Here is a 20,310-nt window from a genome sequence, read left to right as displayed (position 1 = left end):
TGTAGTTTTCAGTTGTTTACTATGCCGTTTCAACATATACTGGTCTACAGCATTAGAACACACAACAGACTACCATTCAAACTCACAAGGCGAATTTAGAGTCCGCAATTAACCTAACACTTTGTTGGAAAGTACCTGGAGAAAACCCACACAGGCAAGAGAAGAAGGGGCCACACAGTAAGGCCCCAGCTGAACAACAGGTTTGAACCAGGAACCTTCTCATTTTCGTAGAGGCAGCAGTGTTAACCACTGCACCACTGTGCCACCCCCACTGTGAGATCAAGTGAATGATTTTAATTACACCATTACTAAGGCCCCAATCATGGGCTGCAGTGTTAATAGGCAGCAAGACAACAATCGGAGCATCTGTGCATTGAACGGGTGGCAGGATCATAGATGCATTGATGTGAGTGTGTGTGTGGGGAGGGAAAGCTGGCTTCAACGGTCTGACCCCACAGAACAATTGCTGAGAACCTTAATGCTGGTGATGGATTAAAGGCGTAGGCTGGCCATAAGGGACAGACCTTTTGACTGGCAGGGGTTCTGCTGGGAAACCTTGTATCCTGGAATTCAGGTGTAAATGACATGCACCATCCACGGTAACACTGCTATATTAGGCAGGTAGCTTTGACATTGTGTCATCAGATGGAACCCCCTGGTTCCATCTGATGACACAGAGCAGGCTCTGTGACTCCCCTGCATCTCATTGGAGACATTTTCTTCTGACCCCACTGAGACATAGGAGAGTCATTTCCATTGTCTCTGGTTGACAGAGGACACGGCCAGGAGGCCACTAGACTTAAATACACTAAGGTCAACACACAGGTGAGAAGAATCATTGCAGGATGCAAAGGGAAACCAAACTGGGAATCATGACATTAGTCATAATTGAAATGCAAAAAAAGGTGCAATGTAAAAACTAGTGTAAAAAGTCAGTTGCCCATTTCCTCCTTTCTGAAAGGCTTCATGCAAGTCACTTTGAACAGTCAGGCAGAGAGAGAAACGCTTTCTGCATAATGCCGAATTCTTTCTATTGTGCCTTGTCTTGTTGAATCCAATGAGTCACTAAAAAAGGCAAAAAAGACTGAAGCTGGAGAATAAACAGAATAGCATAAAAATTCAAGTGCTGCACATAAATGTGGAATATTTGAATTACATGTAGAGATTGCATTAACTGTTTGTTGGAGGACAGTTTTTTTTCCCCACATAAGATATTTCACTTCTGACTTTGACGAGGAAACTGCTGCTGCTGCTGCTGCTGCTGCTGCTGCTGCGGTAGAATTGGATAAGAGTTGAAAGTAATTAACAAGCTGCCTTTGTGTGTTTTTGTTTGTAGGTGTGGATGTGCTGTGTGTGTCTGCTTGTAGAAAAATCTTGCGTGGGTGTGTACAAGAAGTAAAAGCATTCAAAGGTGTTTTGCCTTTGCCGCTGGTGAGGAGCAAAGCTCTATAAAACTAATTTCTTTCATCAACGTCTATCAAGGAGATTACAGGATGCATGACTCGAGTGTGCACTTATTTCACCAAAAGCATTAAACAAGTGACAGAGATTGAGAAGACTGTAGCCTTTAATGCCACTCCTTTTTGTGCATGTAGCTGGATTTAAATTGTAACCTTTGATAAAGCAGGTGGAAAAGGAAAACCAATTAACAAAAGGCACTTTAGAGCGCACACAGGGAAACATGATGAGGACGATTGAAATTGCAGGCCAGGTGGTGTGGTCAGTGTTCCATGGGTGCTTCTGCATCATCCTCCTCCTCATCGCTACAGGGTTCATAATCTTCATCTAAGCCTTGGTCTCCCTCCTCGCCCTCCATCTCTCCTCCCAGCTCTCCTAGCAGCTGCTCCACATGCTCCAACATGGGCTGGTCATCGCATCGCAGCTTACTGTACAGCTGGAGAAGAGGGGGAATAAAAGACAAAATCCAAGTGAATAATAAGCTAGTAAGTAGACTGGGGGGGAAAAAGGAAATTTTGAATAGGAAAGTAGGTTATAGAGCAGAAATGCTGAGACCGAATATGAAGTGCAAAATTATACTGCAGAGGCAATACAAGAAATGAGATATGGAGAGTGCAAAGCTCTCCACAGAAGCTTTCTGTGTGTCACTGAAGTTAACAGCGCATCACTACAGCATCCATAAGCAGCCGCTTAAGAGCTGAGGCAAGTGAGCAGCCCTGAGGTTTTAAGTCTCCAAGTGCTGGTTAGGCCGCTTGACATATCCGAGAGCATCTGCATTCTGTCAGCGTGGCAGTCGCAGCTCACAAAACGCTGGTAAACAGTTTTTGTCTTTCATTTAGCAAATCAGCACATTTGATACACAGTTAAGCTGCACAAGAGACAAAAAAGAGCATTTATCTTCCTTTTCCTATTGCAACATGCACGCACACACACACAGACATACGAGTGTATCCTGAAGCACATGCATTGATGTGGCGTACACGCACACATGCACACACATAATCAACCGTTATCTCAGTGAAATATGCCGTGAAAGAGCAAGATAAAAAAAAGTCCTGTTCTCAGAACAGCCAGCAGATTCATCTCTGTAAAATACTCTGCTTGTGTGTAATTACTGAACTCAAAATGGAACTGTGTGATAAAACTACTCCTGCTACCACTAAGGACAGCAAGCATAACACTGTGTTTCTCCAAGTATACAGACCAAGCAGAACAGATGTAGAGATTTTTATTTATGTTTAACTTTCTAGAAACAGAACTAGACACAAAAAGACATTAAGTGAGTCTGTATAATCGAGGAATATTGAGCCTAACTAATGCAGTTTACACACAAACACACACGGCCGCTCAAACTCGTGGACAATAAGCAGCTGAGTGCCATCATTCTTACTAAAAATGTAACGAGGCCAGGAGAGTGAAGAAGAGTATGTGTGACTGCTTTGCCCCAGGACCGGTCTCTAAGCAACAGCAGGTCCTGACAGGAGACGTGCAGTCCCATGGGAACTCATTTGGAGCGTTACAATGTGTAGTGTGTGTGTATATATATATTTAAGTGGAAGCTGTCTTTGCAGGTTGGGACTCCAGGGAGGTGAAGCATGACCCAGGTCCAGGCATGGGGTCTGAGGAAAGAGATGACCCTCTCAGACTCTGTAGAGCACCACTGCTGCACACGCAGACTGATTTTCATTCTACCGATGTCACTCTGAAATGCCTGGAGATGTTTATCCGCATCGAACACTGAATTAAAGTTGGGCTCGCTTTACAATAGGCTAAGCTCAATACTCAGAATAATTGCGCATTACCGCCTTGGGTAAAAGGTAGCATGTGTCTTTCATATAAGCTGCATGAGGGAAATAATGTAAGAGATACAGCAAAGATGTGCAAAGATACTGCATGTTCTCCAATACTAAGCCCAACTTTGAGATTGTATTTGTATGCAGTGATATTTACTCCAAATCAATATCACATTGTGTCTGCTGGACAGGATGTGATTATTCACCATGATACTTTCAGCTAGCTAAACAAACAGAAGCTATTCTTTACACATTCCACAATGAGTGCTGCTGAGATCAGCACCACCATCGCAAAAAACCACAGGCATTTCTCATTTACAAGAGCCTATGTTTTCTATTCTCACTTTCACGGCCCAGAGAGCTGCCTAGAGAAGGAGGGAGGGAGGGAGGGCGTGTGTGTGTGTGTGATTGTATAACTTTTTCATGGTCCGCTTTGCTGTACTTTTAAGCCCTAAGTCACAGCCCAAAGAACACTTGACCACCAACACTTTACACATGCAGAGGTGCGTGGACACTTCTGCTCTCAATGTTTACTCATTACGGTTGGCCTATCTCATTAATCGGATGGAATGGCACAGAAATGTTTGCATGTTTTTCATGTTAATCACATGCTCAGTATGGCACCATGAGTTTGACATGGGTTGTGGTAGTGATAGTTGTGAGCAATATTTCTCTATAATTACTGGATGATTTTCACTGGATGGAATATCACCATCCTTTGTAAATTCCTGGTCCCCGAAGGATACATTTTAATGACCACAACTTCACTAGCACCATCATAAAAATTTAAATTTGTCTGAAGGGTTATAACCACAACACATAATGCTGCTGCCTTTTGGTTTTCTACAATGTCCACTGCCAGTGCACATCCACCTGCAAACTGGTAAATCTCAAACCAGACATAAAGAAATAAACCATTTTCATTTTCCACAGAGTTTAGACTTATTGACACAATGTGGCATAAATCAACATGGCAGCATTCACCGTGAGGAAACTTTTACAGGGGAGGTTCGGCAAGTTTAACTTCATGGTAATGACAGTAACGGCTGCAATGCTCAATAATAATAGACCTGAATAGGCCTTAGGAATTTAATACACAGCAGAATTACGTTCACAATGGGGTCATTATATTGCAGCCTGCAGGGACTTTCTGCGTGTTTTGAAGTGGTACAGACACAACAGAAAACAGTCTTCAATTTATTCCTCCTTCTTTTCTATAGCATGCTTCATCATGGGTCATCTGTACTGTCTAGTGTGAAGAAGAAATAATGGACCCTTCATAAAACACACAATCTTTTCCCTTCATTTTTTGGTTTCATATGGCAGGAAGACAGGCTGATTATGCGATGAAAGCCTAATCATTCCATCATTGTTCACCTTCTGCTCCACACCTATGCTTAACTTCCACTTTCATTTCACCTCTTCTTGTATTCCATTTGCCAATACCTTTATTTTGTTACCTTGTCTTCTAACCATTTTCCTTCAGTGCACTTTCTTTTCCTCTCCTTCTCACCAAATGACCTTCTTGTCAAGGAGATAGATACGTCTTTATACTCTCATCGGTGCATTTGTGCACATAGACATCTACCATTTGGCAGAACAGAACCAAAATCATGGCCTCTCAACCTCTCCCCATCCATTTTCCCAGACTAAACAAAGCACTTCTACTCTTCATCAGTAAGAGAGCAAGAGTTTCTTCAGGTTCCTTTCAACGTCTCTTTCCCATTGTCATTTAACACAAACACACTTCTTCACTAGCGTGGGTGTGACAATGGCACAGGTTAGAGCTTCTGGAGAGTGAGCAGGGCATGTCGCTGGAAGTCTCGAGTGGGCTGACCGCAAACTCACACAGACACACACACACAACTTAAAACCTCAGTCCTGCAGTCACATCCTTGTAAAGAAAAAGGCATTAAAATTACATGACACATTACAAGCACACCTTAGACCAACCCGACCCCTGCAATCCGTGCTCATGGGATACCCTTTCAGCCACTTCAAATAGTAAAGCTTTTGACCTCCGTTTGCCCTAGCTGCCTTGCAGCTTTTGCACACACACACACACACAAAAAACATTGTCCTCTGTGCATACACTGCAGATCCTTCCTCAAACCCTATCTGGCTGAGACTCAAATTCCATTTCACGTCCGGTTTACTATTGATTTTACCCTCGCCACTATTCACCAGCTACACCCCCTGCACCCACACACATCCAATCTGTTCCCTTCCTTGCCTCCCCTTTAATTCTCCCACTCCTGCTCCAATCCTACACTTTCTTGTCCTCTCGACCCATCTATTCTTCCCTATCATTCCTTTTTAGAGCATCTCAGCTGAATACAGTGTGTGTGTGTGTGTGAGTGAGAGCGAGGGAGTGCACGTGTATTGATCAGAAAAAAAGATGAATAATAAAGACATTTCCTAACAAATAATTAGACATACAAGTTGGCACACACAGCCATAATTAAATATGTGCATCAGCATAAGGTGCTCCTACGCATACCCGCATGCTCCCGCTCGCCATCTCACACCACACACATGCACACTTAGCAAAGTCATAAAGTATGCAGAGAAGTGGACTGGCGCCAAAACAAGCCGTTGGGCTCTGAGGCCTCATTTCCATGTTGGAGCCCATTTTAACTAGCAGACTGACTCATCATTAATAATTAACACTCACACTGATGCTCAGAAACAAAGCTCTGATATAAACAGGGGAGAACCTCAACTCCACAACGTACAGATGCACACACACATGTGGGGAAAAGCCTAGTGATGGAATAAAATGCACCACAAAGGGGGCTGCTTTCTCTGCACATTCCGTCTCACCTTGTCAAGGTCTTTGTGCATTTACCTTTCACATTATTCTGTGCCTGTTGCTTCACTCACTCCACAAAGAAACTGCTATGCTGTTTACTTGTCACGCTCTGACACCTCACCCAATTCTTTTACCAGTCTCTCACCTTTTTGTTATTCCTTTGCATTCTTTCTCTCAATGCAATAATGTCTAAGTACTTAATTCAGCCCATTTCTAAGTTCTACTTTTTTCGGTTTATTTTTTTCTTTATTAACACACTGCAAAGCTGGCAGCTCAGACCTATATGTGGAGGGTTCTCCTATTTTCTTCCCTAGTTTTTTTCTTTCTCTCTTTTGGCAGCCCACCTCACACCTGTCTCAGTTGTGGACATCCCCAGTGGATGCTGGTTAGACAGGCCTGTCACTACACTGCTGGCCAGAGAGACAGACATCAATATATTGCCACTAAGCTGCCCCTACTCATCTCTCATGGAAGAACAGGATGGGGTGGAAGAGGAGGAGACAGGGTGTGTAGCTGGGTGGAGAGGTGAAAGGGAGAGGAAAGTAAGAAGAAGAATAAAAAAATTGGAGGTGGGGCCTGCCATCCTTCAGTCTGTGTTGTCTGATTTACAAGCCTATTGGATTTTAGACTAACATGAATCACTGCTCCACAGAGGCATTGCTCCCTGACAGAATGACAGAATGAATGAGACACATCACTCTGAGTGTGCGTGTGTGTGAATATGTGTGTGTGAGGTGGGGGTAATGGGAAAGAGAGAGAGTGGTATATTTAAAAGGTCTTTGAGATTACACAAAGACATTTCTGCTGCAACAATGAAGCTTAGGATCCTCTCATATTCACAGTACTTCCTGTACCCTTTCTCTGACTGACAAGAACAAGTTCTGTGGAGACTTACCTATGGCGACAGTCTACTGACTGTAACTATCTGTTCGCACAGTTGGAGAGCATAGTGGTGGAAATATAAGTTAAAGTAGATTCTAGTTGTGTTTTCAAAAGATTCTATTATGAGTAGCATTTAAACAGGTTTTAGTGTTTATACAGGGCTGCAACTAATGTTATTTTCATTATGAATTAATGCTGATTATTTTCTACATTAATCCACTGAATGTTTTGCTAACAAGGTCAGAAAAAGGGAGAAATGTTTAACCCAATTAACCAGGTCTCATAGTGACATGTTGAAATGTCATGCAGTATATTAATATCTTCCCAGGTATGTAGTGGAGTACAACCTGTCCTGAAATTGGAATGCTTAAATCCACATACATCAAATCTACAGAACGGTACCTGACTCACCATAATCCTTTCCATCAGTGGCCACGCACTGCTGCATAGTTACTCATCATTATATTCAGATGAGCAACAGCTATACTGCATCTGCAGCATCAATTATCTTGACCCAGATTACCTTCTTAGCATTAGTCAGGTACGATCTGGCCGCCTCTGTCAATGCCTTCCACTCCTCCGTCTCCTCTTTTGTCACGTCTCTGCCCTCCCTTTCTTGCTGCTCCTTCGCTTTTTCCCACTGGAGGTAGCACACCCAGCCAGAGAGATACCACACCTAGGAGGCAGGGAGAAAGAGAGGCGGGTTTGTAGGGCACGAGGTGCAAACAGAAAGTATTATTTGTTGCTGTGTGTGTGCTGTAGCAAGGGAAACAGATTTGTAACCCTCACTGAGTGTATGAGATCTCACATCTGTCTTTGGCGAATATGTTTCACACGTATAACATGAATTCACATACACAAGCAAATCTGTCACTCACAGAATAACTCAACCCGATCCAGTCCTGGCATATACTGCACACATTTACATACACAGTGAAGCTACACAATTAATTTCAACTTGGGACATGACCATCTTGTTTTTGTTGTAAGAAATTAATTCTTTTATCTTTCTGCAGAAAATGATGCAATTACAATACTGGAAAACACACTGTATCATAAATAAATTGCCTCAGGCCAATACCTTTGCATTTCAATTCACGTCACACTTCCTGTTTACATTGTGGATAATATTAGCCTCGCTATTAAAAAAAAGAGTTTTAATAATCTGTTTTTCGACTGTTAACTGTTTCATTTCACACATAATTTGATTCTTGAACCTTTAAATTATTTTGCATAAGCACAGTTCTGCCTTAGTAGAATGTGTAAATGAAAACAAACAGCCACAGCCCTAAAGAACCATCTTCACATACAAGAACAATGACTCTTGTTATAATTTTTGTAAAGCGAAGGTGCTTCAGATGCTTTAGATGACTGTGGGAGGAATTTCATTCTGCAGCATTTAAATGATCCCAAACATACAATTACAGTCATAAAGACTATTCCAATGAGTCCTGTAACAGATGGTTAAGCCCCCCCCAGAGGCCTGATCTCAACAGCATCGAGTTACTCTGGGAAGAGACAACACGGTGAGTCATTCCACAAGAGAATAGGTGCTGTTCTAAAGGCAAAGGTTGGTTACACAAAATATCGATTTGATCATATTTTTCTTCCTTTTACTGCACTTCAATCTTCACTTTACCTTCACACAGTACTGCACTGCATTCTTCTCCAGCGTTTGCATTTATTTGTTAAACACACAGAAATATGCTACCTATTACCAGCTGTAGTGCTACTTAAGAGGAAAAAACATCTGCACACTTCAATCACTCCAGTCTGTGCAATATTCATTTATGGATTCAAGCTTTTACTCATTTAAACACACAAGCACAAATGGCTTTAGATCCACAATGCGGCAAAACATTGGCAATTTGCTTATTGATTGTCATCAACAAGCCAACAGCTGGCTAAAATCAGAGAATAAGCAGCTTAGTCACTGGGAGAACAAAATAACAATTATTATGTCACTCAATCTTACATTTGTTAGTCCCGCACTACACAAAACAATTATATTAAAGACAAAATTAAAGACAGTACTATGCTGGATTAAGTATTAACTGACAGACTGACCCTAATATATCTAATAATAATAATAAAGTAGAACCTTATTTTGAAACAGCCCCAATGCTCCACAGAGTTCAAATATGGAGGTATACACTTTTAAAAATCTCTTTCTTTCCCTTAATGCCTGAGCACTGAGCTTTGCTTCGTCTTTCACCTCTAAACACAATCACTTTCAACTCCGAGTGAGTTCGGAGGTATTATAGGTGTGCTTGTGCATGTTTCGCCTCTCATTTAAGGCTAAAGATCACCCACCCACTGTTCTTCAAGACCGAGCACCAAGATAGGAATATTAGCTTTATTCATTATTCAGTGAGGGCAGAGGCAGTAAGGACCTGCACCTCTGCCAAATCAACCATTTAGCTAACAAACACATCAAGGCATGCCACACTGAATTCAGAATTACCGCTCAGCATGTTGAGTGGGAGGCTACCCCCTGCAGCCATACTTATCAGAACAACAGCAGCACTGGATAAATGTAGTAATGTTGCAGAACCAGCAGTATGACATTTTTTTTAATCATTGAAACATTTTCTGTGAATGCAGAACTGAGAAAAAATGTGTTTGTGTGTACATCCAAGAGAGAGCGAGAGTGAAATTGGGTCACTTAAATTTATAAATTTTCAGAAATCATTGCATGTCTTTAAAATAGCCAGAACATAGTCTTTACAGATGGTCCACTGTGAATAATGTGTATATGTGCTGAAGAGTGTGTGAGCATCTGCACTCAAATTAAAACATGAGAAAGTTAGCTAATTAAGAACTTCAGAGAATCCACTCTATCCTGCTTCAACCCCAGACAGAAGCACACATTATAAAATAAATGTTGCGTCTGTCAATCAAAATCACTGGGACTATTGTAATTTCAAAGTGAAGGCACATCTTAGTTCCCATATGGTGCTGCTGAAGGAAGAACAAAAGCCTCATGAATCGACAGAACACCTTTGAAACAAGATTTGCAAGGAAGTGCCTCAGTTGTTTGTGCAGACTTAATGTTACGTAAGGAAATGTTCCAACTTTTAGATAGGCAAAAGCTAATGACTGATCTACTGCACTTAAGAAAGGAAAAAAGAGAAACAGTAAGACTAAGAGGAGAGGAGAGGAGGAGAGAGTGAGAGAGAGAGACTAGTCAAAGTGTCAAAGTTTGACATCACAAACAACTTTGGAAACATAGCTGCGACGTGAAAACAGTTTCTGACCATCAGAGTTGGTGACTGTACACACACGTGATTGGCTGTAGGCCTGCTTAAATTGAGTGTCGCAGCTGTGAGTCTCTGAAGTGAGTTTAAAAGTTCAGCCCCCTGATGACTGCTCTCAATCTGTCAGCTGAGGGGTATGTGTGGGAGGCTGAGCCTGGGGGTAGTGGGGGAGAGGCACCGCTGTGTTCTTCTATGTGACACACAGGGGCACACCTTCACTTCCTATGGCATTGACATAGGGGAGTCAGCACAATGACAGCTCTTACTGAAGCACAGAAAACCCGACCATTACAACAATCTAGTTGTTCTTTGAGCAATAGAAATGTATGGAGCTCTATACACTTATAGATCCAAAAAGCACATCGTCATACTCTCTTCCTCCATCCCAGCACCAATGAAAGATTTGCCTGCAAGCTGATCAAATCCAACGGTGACCAATGTATCATAATATTAAAACTGCCTACATAAGGGGATTCATAAAAAGACATCACTTAATCCTGTGGATTGACGAGTCGCAACACACATTTCGCCAGAATACAAATCAGGTTAAGAATCGGGACAGACTAGCCCGTTAATTAGACCAAACTGCCTTTTTCATTTGACTGCAGCTAGTGTTAAATTTCTTGACAGGAAGCAGAGTACTTTGATTTATTTCCACTGGCCTGTGGAGCTGTTAATTTAAGAGTTCTGTGAAAGTTGACTTACAGCTGCATCGATCATCTGCCATTTTTATGGACACACAGTGGGGGGAAATAAGTATTGAATGCATCAAACTTCTTTTCTGTAAATATATTTCCAATGAGACTACAGACTCAAGAAATCGAAACATTACAGTTCATAAACAAAGTTGTGTGTGAAAAGGGGAAAAGCAACAAAACACTACAGATATGTATTTATTACATAGTATTCAATTCAAACATCTTGATATTCTGTCTCTAAGACCAACTGAATTTGTAATTGTTGTCCTGCTGGAAAGTCCCCACACCTTTCATCATCATCACCCTAGTGGATGGCAGCAGATTCATTTTAAGAATCTTCCAGCACATGGCACCATCCATCATGTCTTCAATTACATGAAGTCTGCCAGTACCATGGCATGAGAAACGGCTCCACACCATGGTGCTTCCACCTCCAAACTTCACTGTCAGTGAAGTGTTACTCGAGTGACGTGCAGTGCCATTCCATACATGGTGTGTATTATGACAGGCAATATTTCATTGGTTTATCCAGATGTTGGGTAACAAACTTTAGATAAGTTAATAGCTAGGAATGTATAAAGTCAAGATTTCTTTTTTCCCTCTGATCGGTTGATGGGTTTCTACAACTCTAGGAAACAACTTTTAAGCTAACTTCTAGAAAACCGACTGTAGACAGACCGCACAATTTATATTTACAGGGGTAGGTGAATGAAAAGGCTAAATTTCTGTTTTCAAAAACACAAAATATGACTATATATAATATCTAATTTTTCATAGAGAAGTACAGGTGGACCCTGATTTATTTTCTTACCTGGACAACTTCATCATCCTCCTCTAGAAGACCCTCCAACACATCTACCGCCATCTAATGCAGCAAGAGACAAAAATAGAATATTAAAACATATTATTTAAGAAAAAAAAAAAGACTTAAAGCACAGGAAAATATCTAAGTCACAATATCTTTTCTGCTAGGCTCATAGATAAACACACTGCTGTTGTACACAGTGTTGTGTTTCTTCCAAGCAGCTCGATCAATCAGAGCAATCAAAGAGTCTGATAAGCATCTAAGAGGTCAGCATTCCACATGCACCATCGTCAATACCAACAAGACAACAGACACGAGCGTCGATAGCCACACTCACCAGTGCTTATCGCACAGTCAATAGTCACTTTAGCTGCTGTCTTCGATAGCACTTTTAATCCATTTACTGACATTAACTATCAATATATTCCTAGTGCTCAAGCACCACTCCATAGAATGCATTAAAAAACCTAAAGATTAACATAGCTTTTTGTCCATGCTGCACTTTAACAAGTATTTGTCTGGTTTCCTTTCTGTGGTGTCCTGGAGAGGCAGTGTGAGGTCTCAAAGGAGTTTAATGTTAGGTGACCTTTGCCATACTGCTGTCTGGGTCAGTATCTGTGGGAAGTTTCCATTACAGAAATCAGACCTTGACTAAAGTAGGCTGTGCGTTTGTTTTGCTCCGTCTCTCTCCTTGTGGACCCTGTGGTTGTGATGTGTGTGTGTGTATGTGTGTGAGGCCCCAGGTGATGATATATTGATTTTTGTCAACTTCAGGTTGGAGGCGACTGTTAGCCAATCACCCGTGGTGAAGGGCAAGAATAAAAGACACGTACGCATCTGTGCATGCACACACACACACACACACACACACACAGTACCACACAGCTACACACTACAGCAAAGCTACACAAAACGGTGAACACAACAAGCAGCACTCGTTTCTTGTTAAGGTAGTCTTATTAGCTGGAGAGCTTCCTAATTTTGTCTCTCTCCCGTTCTTTGGAGTTCTCTTTTCATTAAGCATACACGGTTCCATTGGCAATAAAGAGGTCCGCTGCCTGCACAGACTAAAGGGGAGTCAGATTAATTGAGAGTATCTCATTAAGACTGTGCACATGTGCATGTCAGGGAGTCAGCTGATTGATTGCTAGACCAATTATCAGCTGAAAACTCATTGTCCTTAATTAATTAATGACTGATTAAAAATACACAAACAAAAACACCTAATCCCAGCTGATGATGAATGGATTCATGCCCAGCGCCAGAATTATCTACTTGACTTTCATTGTATCGCACCAATGCGACAGACACACACTCATACACAGTAATTCGAGCCAAGCGCTAGATATGAGAGATAGGAGTAAAGATCTGTCTGGGTATTAAACAACTGATAGGGGGCAGGCAGTTTTGGAGCAACAAAAATAGAACGCGAGATATCTGGGAGCTAGGATAAGTGAGCTATGATAACCATTATATCGTCTCCAAATGCACTCCCGCCTAACTACACTGGTCAGCCCACGGGCGAGTGATTAAAGATTCAGAGATTCTTAACCCGCTTCACGCTCTAAACAACAACAAGATTAATATTCCCGTGAAGATAAGGAGGGGAAACAGGGGGTGCTACCAAGGAAAAAGTGAGAAAATTAGAAGGGATGGTACAAAAAAGTATCTTAATAAACATCGCAAAAGTGGTCTGTGAACAACAGTTCACGCATACACACACACACAAGTGCATGCCAAAGACACTATGTACATGTTGTCCTCTTTACTTCAAGACCTGTTATCGGGAAAAAAGCAACACTCTAGGGAGGAAGTCATTTATAATGTCCATTGTGCGTGTGCAGTTTGTGTGAGTCTGTTGTGTGTGTATGTGTGTAATCTTCAGGCAATTTTGTTTAACAGAATCATTTTACTGGAGCGCACGGCAGAGACAGGAAAAAGACAAATCACTTTACAAGCGAGGGCAAGCCATATCTCTCTCTCACACACACACACACACACACACACACACACACACACAGGGACATCTACACTTAAGTAAATAAATCCTGGGATGTCGGTGCTAACTGTACTTGCAAGCAATATTGGAAAGTCCAAGCTTGCATCGTGAGCTAAATTTAAGAACAGAAACATTCAATAAATAAAACACAGAGGCAAACAAGAGTGACAGCCACAAGGTGCATAACTACCCATCAGCTGCTGCGACTACTACGCTAAAAGACACCTTAATGCCTGCCAGGGGACGGTGTCTGTCAGTCTGTCTGCTGTGTGGCAAGTCAATCAGTGGTGGTAACAGGTGATGGTGGTAATGTGTGTGTTCAGAAGTGAGAAAACAATATACTCTAAGGACCATACAGTCACTGTAAAGTGTATTTTTTTTAACATGTCAGTATAAATTTAAATATACATTTATGTTCAGAACATATATTTATAATAATTATTATCGTGTGAAAATAATCTTAAACTTCCTGAAATTAATAGTTTAGTGGGCCCAGCAGTCAGGACAGTTTGTTAATATTCCAGATGAGAAAGGCCTTATAAAAGTAAGAACCATGAACAAGCTGTCATCAGGAAAAATTAGCCAAAAACTTCCTTCACAGAGGGAACACTGATCAAATGGATCCTTTTCTCCAAATAAAAATACACAGTTTACAAATATATGAAACAGAAGATAGTAGTAAATGATCCAATAAACAGAGGCTCAAACAAATTAACGCATGACTAAAAACAATCAATAAATGCAGATGCAGTTGATTCATTTTCTTTTTCTTCTTTCAAGCACCTCTCATGCACTTTTACTTAATTTCCATTCTGGAAATCACACAAAAATCTGGCATGTATTCAAGTGATTTGTTTTTCAAACCCAATCAAAAGACCTACAAAAGCATCTTTTTTTCCTCTTTAGCACAGATCCATGTTTTATAGAAACAGATGATGGTGGAGAGAAACAGCAGTTCAGAAACAAAATATCTTTATGAGTTTATTAACCCACTGTTTTTTTATCAAGGCCATTACAAGCTACAGCAGACAACCACATCATTTAGACCTATTACATTGAACCGATGTCATGGTTTCCATTGATTTTCTCAGCCAAATGTACTTTCTGTGCTATCAGTTTACACACTAAAAGGTCCAATTTAACTTAAATAAAAGCTCCTTTGAAAAGTGTTTCATTTTATTTGAACTCTGCAATTCTTATCATTATGACTGTACAGGCTGCCCATTAGTAGAATTTCTGGTGACGCCCCCAAATTAACATCATGAACTTTAATAAAACAAAACCTCACAAACCCTCAAGAAAAAGGGGCAGAGGTGCTTCACATGGAATGTGTGAGTTCTTGTTTAGTCACCTAGTAAAGTGGTCAAAAGTAAAGAGATGCTGTCTGCCCACTTCCAACAACCAATAATGTTTGTGACTTGTCACTACTATACATTGAAATATTTCCCTCTGACATTATAATATCATCAAAATATGTTTCATTTAGTCAAAGTAACAAGTGAACGCGTATCTGTAATAAAATGTCAGAGTGTAGATTACTGCACATATTTCTGCTACTTTTAATTTAACAAGTATTTACCAGAGATGGTTGTATTCTTTATGTAACTACAGGGGGCAATCTTTATAATGTTTCTTTGTCATATATATTAATCTGAATTTTAAAGCCCTGTTTGGAAGACCAAACAAAATATTCACTTAGGGAAGAAAAAAAAACAGGCAAATGGTCACATTCTGGCTCCCTGCTATGAATGTAGCCTTCACACTGGTAACTGGAAGCAGAACTTTTCACACAGTTTAGAGTTGTGAACAGATCTTTAGTCCGTAGAGAGAGGGTGTGAGAGAAAGGGAGATGGTTTGCACTAAAGTGTGTGTGTGCGTGTGTGTGTAGGTGTGTGTGTGTGTGCGTGTGTGTGTGTGTGTAAGAGGAGGAGAGGAAGCAAAGAGAGATGGAGGATGTCCTCATCATATCTGGCTAAGTCCACGTCTGTGCTTCCACCCTTGAATCAATTGCCTTCAGAAATGTTCAAATACTTGATGGCCAAAAGCAAATGTATATAGTTGTGCACATGGCAAAATATTCAACATTATAAAGTGCTGAGAATGGGAGTGGTTTGTGCTTTGGGCTTGATGACACCAGCAGGAGGATGAAGACAAACGACATGTCAAAAACCGTGGACCGAGACGTTGTCATTTTACTGATACACCTGACAGCCCATCTCCCGCACACAACCGCCAAAGATATAATGGCGGCTGAGCTGTTTGGGTGTGAGGCAGGAGGGAAAAAAGGACACTATTCTCATTTCCTGTCAGTAATAACCATAAACCAACAAGAGCGGCTAAAAATTAATCATTGAATCACAACAGAAAATAGCTGAACTGCTGTTGGTGAGGCAGTAATCACAGAAAATGACTTTCAGCATTAATGACTGTTAGGGGTTTTAGTACTGAACTGAAGGCAGTGAGCCTCTGAAATCAAGGCCATTAATGCCAGAAATTGATGAGTGATTTAGTAGACGTGTGCCGTTTCAGAGATATGGCAGCAATTCATCACACCCAAGCTTTATTTTTTATTTTTTTCTCTTCTTTCTCCCCATCCTTCCTCCCCCTGTACACTCTCTTACCCCTGTCCCTCTGTAAATACCACTCTTCAATTATTGACACTAAACTCTGGAGGGGGATAAAGACCAGGCATGGCCTTCCCACCTCCAGTGCTATTCACTAGAAAGGAAAGCACACAAGCACACACATACAAATGCCAGGCCACCCTCCCACCATGAAACATGCACATACCACAACAACAGAGTGCATGAGCATCACACAGCAAACGCTTTTTTTACCTCATATTCCTGAGACTCGATGAGGAGTTTGGCCGTGGTGATACGAGCCTCGTATGGAGGGGTCTCATTCTGGAGAAGAAAAAGACAATAACCCCTCCTCTGTTGTCAGTGTGTACACAAGCAGCCACAAACATAGTTCTTCCTTTGTCTGATAATAACGCGATCCAATTTCAAGGTACAAGGCATTTTGTATCCATTGGGGCTGTTAATCGCAGTGTCACACTGTGTACTGATCAACCTGCTCCTGGAGGTAAGAGTCATACCAGGCATGTCACTGCTTTTGTTGTCGTTTATTAAATCATCACATCAACCCTTCTTCTATCCTAATTGTTCTGTGTTTGAATGTAAAGTCTAGTATCATTAACTTGGAGCTTTTTAGTACTGATCCTGGCTCTGACACTGCAGTCCCTGTTCCTTTGCTTGCTTATCCTTTTCGAACCTTTCAACCCAGTGTTAGGGTTAGGAGGGTTAGGGTGTTTATATCTGCTTTCTGCTTCATACTCACTTTCAAAAGTGTTTGTTCCAGCTTTTATTTATTTTTTTTATCCCTCATTTCATTATCTCTTACTTTTTATCTCTACCGGTGTCCTCATGTTTGTGCACACTGCAAAACACACCGTGACAATCCCATTAGTTGAAAGGGCTTTATAAATAAAGTGGGATCTTATTGGCGCTTGTTGTGCTGACAGAAATACCAACAACAGCTCCGACTTACCTGCGTGTCTTCCTCAACTAAAGACGCCGCACTCTGTTTCTGTGCAGGCAGCCACAGTCCAACGCTCTTCAACAGGTATTCTTTGCCTTCCTGAAGAGGAAAGATAATAACGTGTACACATAAATGATGTATTTGTCATTAGTTATATCTTTATACATCAACATTAATTCTTAGAGATTAATCACATAGTATTATTTATTTAAGTTCAATTTCATCAATAATTTTATCAAAACAAATGTCAGACAATTTCAAAAACAAGCTTTGGTCACTGGATGTGGGACACTGATGTCTGACTAGAGCCAGTCTGACCCCTACAGTTTATAGCTAGTATTACAGGTGCACATCAGCTCTAAGACATTTTTTGTGTATTAGAGCATTTTGGTTATATGAATGCAGAAACAGTGTTTTTGCACTTTTGTCTTCAGCTATTTAAGATGAACACAGCTACAAACAACATCTTAGTACAGATTTAAAAATGTGTTACACTGCAAATTAAACTGGAATCTTTTCCAAATTGAGTTCAATAAAATGCTGCTCCCTCATTTCCGTCTTTCTATCAGATGACTATATGACCTCAATGCTCTGCCCAGTAATTAACATTCTTATCGGCATGACCTGTCTGTGTGTGTACGTGTTAATGCGAGTGTCCATCTGCTGATTAATAGCATACAATTCAATTTGCTCAGAATAATTAACTCAGCAGATTCACTCTTTAATGTGGTGATAACTCATCCTAAGTGTGTGTGTGTATGTGTGTGTGTGTACTGACCTGATTTCTCTCTGTACTGAACAGGTAACTGGCCATAAGCTGTAGAGCCTCGGGGTTGTCATGGTGATACTGTAATGCTCTCTCAATATACTCTCTGCACTTGTCTCCAGCTCCCTCCTCCATGCTACATGCACACAGACACACACAGGTGCGGGAAGACAAATTTCGGCTCATTAGCGGAGGACACAACATGATATAAGGTTATATGTGTCAAGAGTGCTGTAGTACCAGAGGTCTGTTAAGTAAATCTCAGCGATGGAGCAGTAGGCTATGCTAACATCCTTCGGTGTGGGTAGATCGGGGTCCTGGCCGGGTGAGGCAGCAGCACCAGCCTGAGCCTGCGTTAAGAGGAGTGAAAAATGTTTTCAAATATCACATTAAATTATTACAGAATCACAATAGTATAATAATTTATCAAGGTACCCAAATTAAAAAAGACCTTCTCTCTATAAACCATTTCTCTCTGTAAACACTTGTCACAGTAGTAAAATCAGAACTGTAAATAATAAAAATGAATGATGAATGTCATGACCTTCATTCTCAGGATTGTGGTACGGTGTATACCAACATACACTCACAATATCACAGCTTACTCAGATACTTGTATGAGACACTGGCAATGTTTTTATTGACACCTGTGCTTTTCAAAAGTGACTAAATGTGCTGTGAAAAAGACCCCTGAGTATATAAATTATGCAGAATTTTCCTTCTTATACAAAACTCGATTATACAACAATAACCTGGTTGCCGCATCTTACCTACTAGCAACAGTATAATGCAACAATTCCCAAAACAACACAAACCTCTACCATAATCACAACTTATCTGCATAAACTGGATTTGCTTGTTTCTTGTGTACATTTTAATTAAAATTATTATTATATGGTCAAATATTACTATAATAATACTATTATTAACCACTAATGCTACAAGTCATTGTCAGTTTACTGACATAAGAAGATTAGGTGTATCTGTTATAGTTACACAGTTGAAACAATACAGCTCAAAAGAGAGCCAGACTGAAAGACAGGCTGTTAAGATGGATATAGATAAAGAGATAGATAATTGTCCAACAGCACCCTCTTGTGAAGATTAATATCACTCACCACCACTGAGTGTTATTTTTCCCTGAGCTTATGTTGTGTATCTGTAAATCAACATTAGGAGAGTGTATGTGTGCCTACTCACTGTTGTTGTTTCCTGTTTGTCCAGTGCAGACAGTAGGACTTGTATTCCTCTAGTGTAGTAGTCCACAGCCTCCTGACCTGTATGGATCTGTCCCAGGTACATGTACTTACTGTGGCCCACATCTGGACTTGTCTCGACTGCACGCAGAAAAACTTGGAAAGAGGTAGTCAAGGAAGCTACAACCATCACTCCTATCGAGCGGAATCACACAATCACAATGGCTGAATTCCTTAAACACTTACATCAAAATAAAGCAAACACATAAAAGGATATTGCTTTAGCTTTCTGCGTGTCTCCCAGTTCAGAGCAAATGTGTCCCAGCATGTCAAGTGCTTGCAGGTTTGTGGGCTCCACATCCAGGGCGCGTTGACAGAACAGGCTAGCCATCTCAAAGTCAAAACTGTCCATGTATTCTTCTGTCTGTGGAACGGATTTTAACGTTATATGACAGAAATATAATAGTATGTAGAAATGTATGTTGTATGGGAAATGTGGGGTGAGTCTTTGTTGTCGTGTTGTGAATGTTACCCTCTCCAGGAGTTGCTGTACTGAGTACTTCTCAGCTGACTTCTTCTTGGCTTTTTCGTGCATTCTTACTTTCATTCTTTCTTGAGGTGATAGACAAGCAAATCCTTCATCTGTGTAAAAACAGTATAAGGTTGTCTTTATGTGTCTAAGTCAGTAAAATAATACGGTTAATTTAACTACTTTGTGTTCAAGAAGTTGTCCTTATTGTAAATAGCAAAATGACACATCAGTGAACAACTCACCCCTGCTTGGACGGTTGTCTTTCCTCTTCGGTTTGCTTTTCTTTTTATTCTTAGCTTGCCCACCCATAATGAAATAAAATATGTCTTATATTTACACAATTTGTGGCTGGAAAACAGACTTCTTCTAAAGAGTGTATCTAAAACACGCGTGGAAAGCGAGCTAAATGTTAATACTGCGCATGCGCTAAGGCATAACTACGGAAAGCAGTAGTGAACAAAATTTCTATTCCATAAAAAAACCCTTAATTAAAGTAATAGCGCCCGCTGTTGTTAATTATTGCTTTGTTAGTGTATTTCTTTAACAGTGATAAATCTAAATTTCCAAAA

General features: G+C 40.7%; 1 protein-coding gene across 1 annotated transcript; it reads right to left on the bottom strand.

The window, feature by feature from the left end:
* LOC114449006 (probable assembly chaperone of rpl4) lies at positions 1-20,173 on the bottom strand. Its single transcript, XM_028426315.1, has 11 exons — positions 19,984-20,173; positions 19,742-19,851; positions 19,487-19,633; positions 19,214-19,366; positions 18,254-18,363; positions 18,026-18,149; positions 17,257-17,346; positions 16,542-16,610; positions 11,712-11,765; positions 7,469-7,621; positions 1-1,894 (listed from the first exon to the last, which is right to left on the bottom strand). Exons 1-11 carry the CDS (start codon positions 20,048-20,050, stop codon positions 1,721-1,723), a joined length of 1,251 nt encoding a protein of 416 aa, XP_028282116.1. The 5' UTR covers positions 20,051-20,173; the 3' UTR covers positions 1-1,720.
* Between the last annotated feature and the right edge of the window lie 137 nt (positions 20,174-20,310).

This window comes from Parambassis ranga, chromosome 16, assembly GCF_900634625.1.
Source record: "Parambassis ranga chromosome 16, fParRan2.1, whole genome shotgun sequence".
In the NCBI taxonomy this organism is placed as follows: domain Eukaryota; kingdom Metazoa; phylum Chordata; class Actinopteri; family Ambassidae; genus Parambassis; species Parambassis ranga.
This window is presented reverse-complemented; position numbering and strand designations above follow the sequence as displayed.

Excerpts from the sequence above, each read along its gene's own strand:
- LOC114449006 (XM_028426315.1), bottom strand. The coding sequence starts at position 20,050 with ATGGGTGGGCAAGCTAAGAATAAAAAGAAAAGCAAACCGAAGAGGAAA. Across the intron at positions 19,852-19,983 it reads AGACAACCGTCCAAGCAGGG|ATGAAGGATTTGCTTGTCTA; the intron begins GTGAGTTGTTCA and ends GTTTTTACACAG. Across the intron at positions 1,895-7,468 it reads ACCTGACTAATGCTAAGAAG|CTGTACAGTAAGCTGCGATG; the intron begins GTAATCTGGGTC and ends CCTCTTCTCCAG.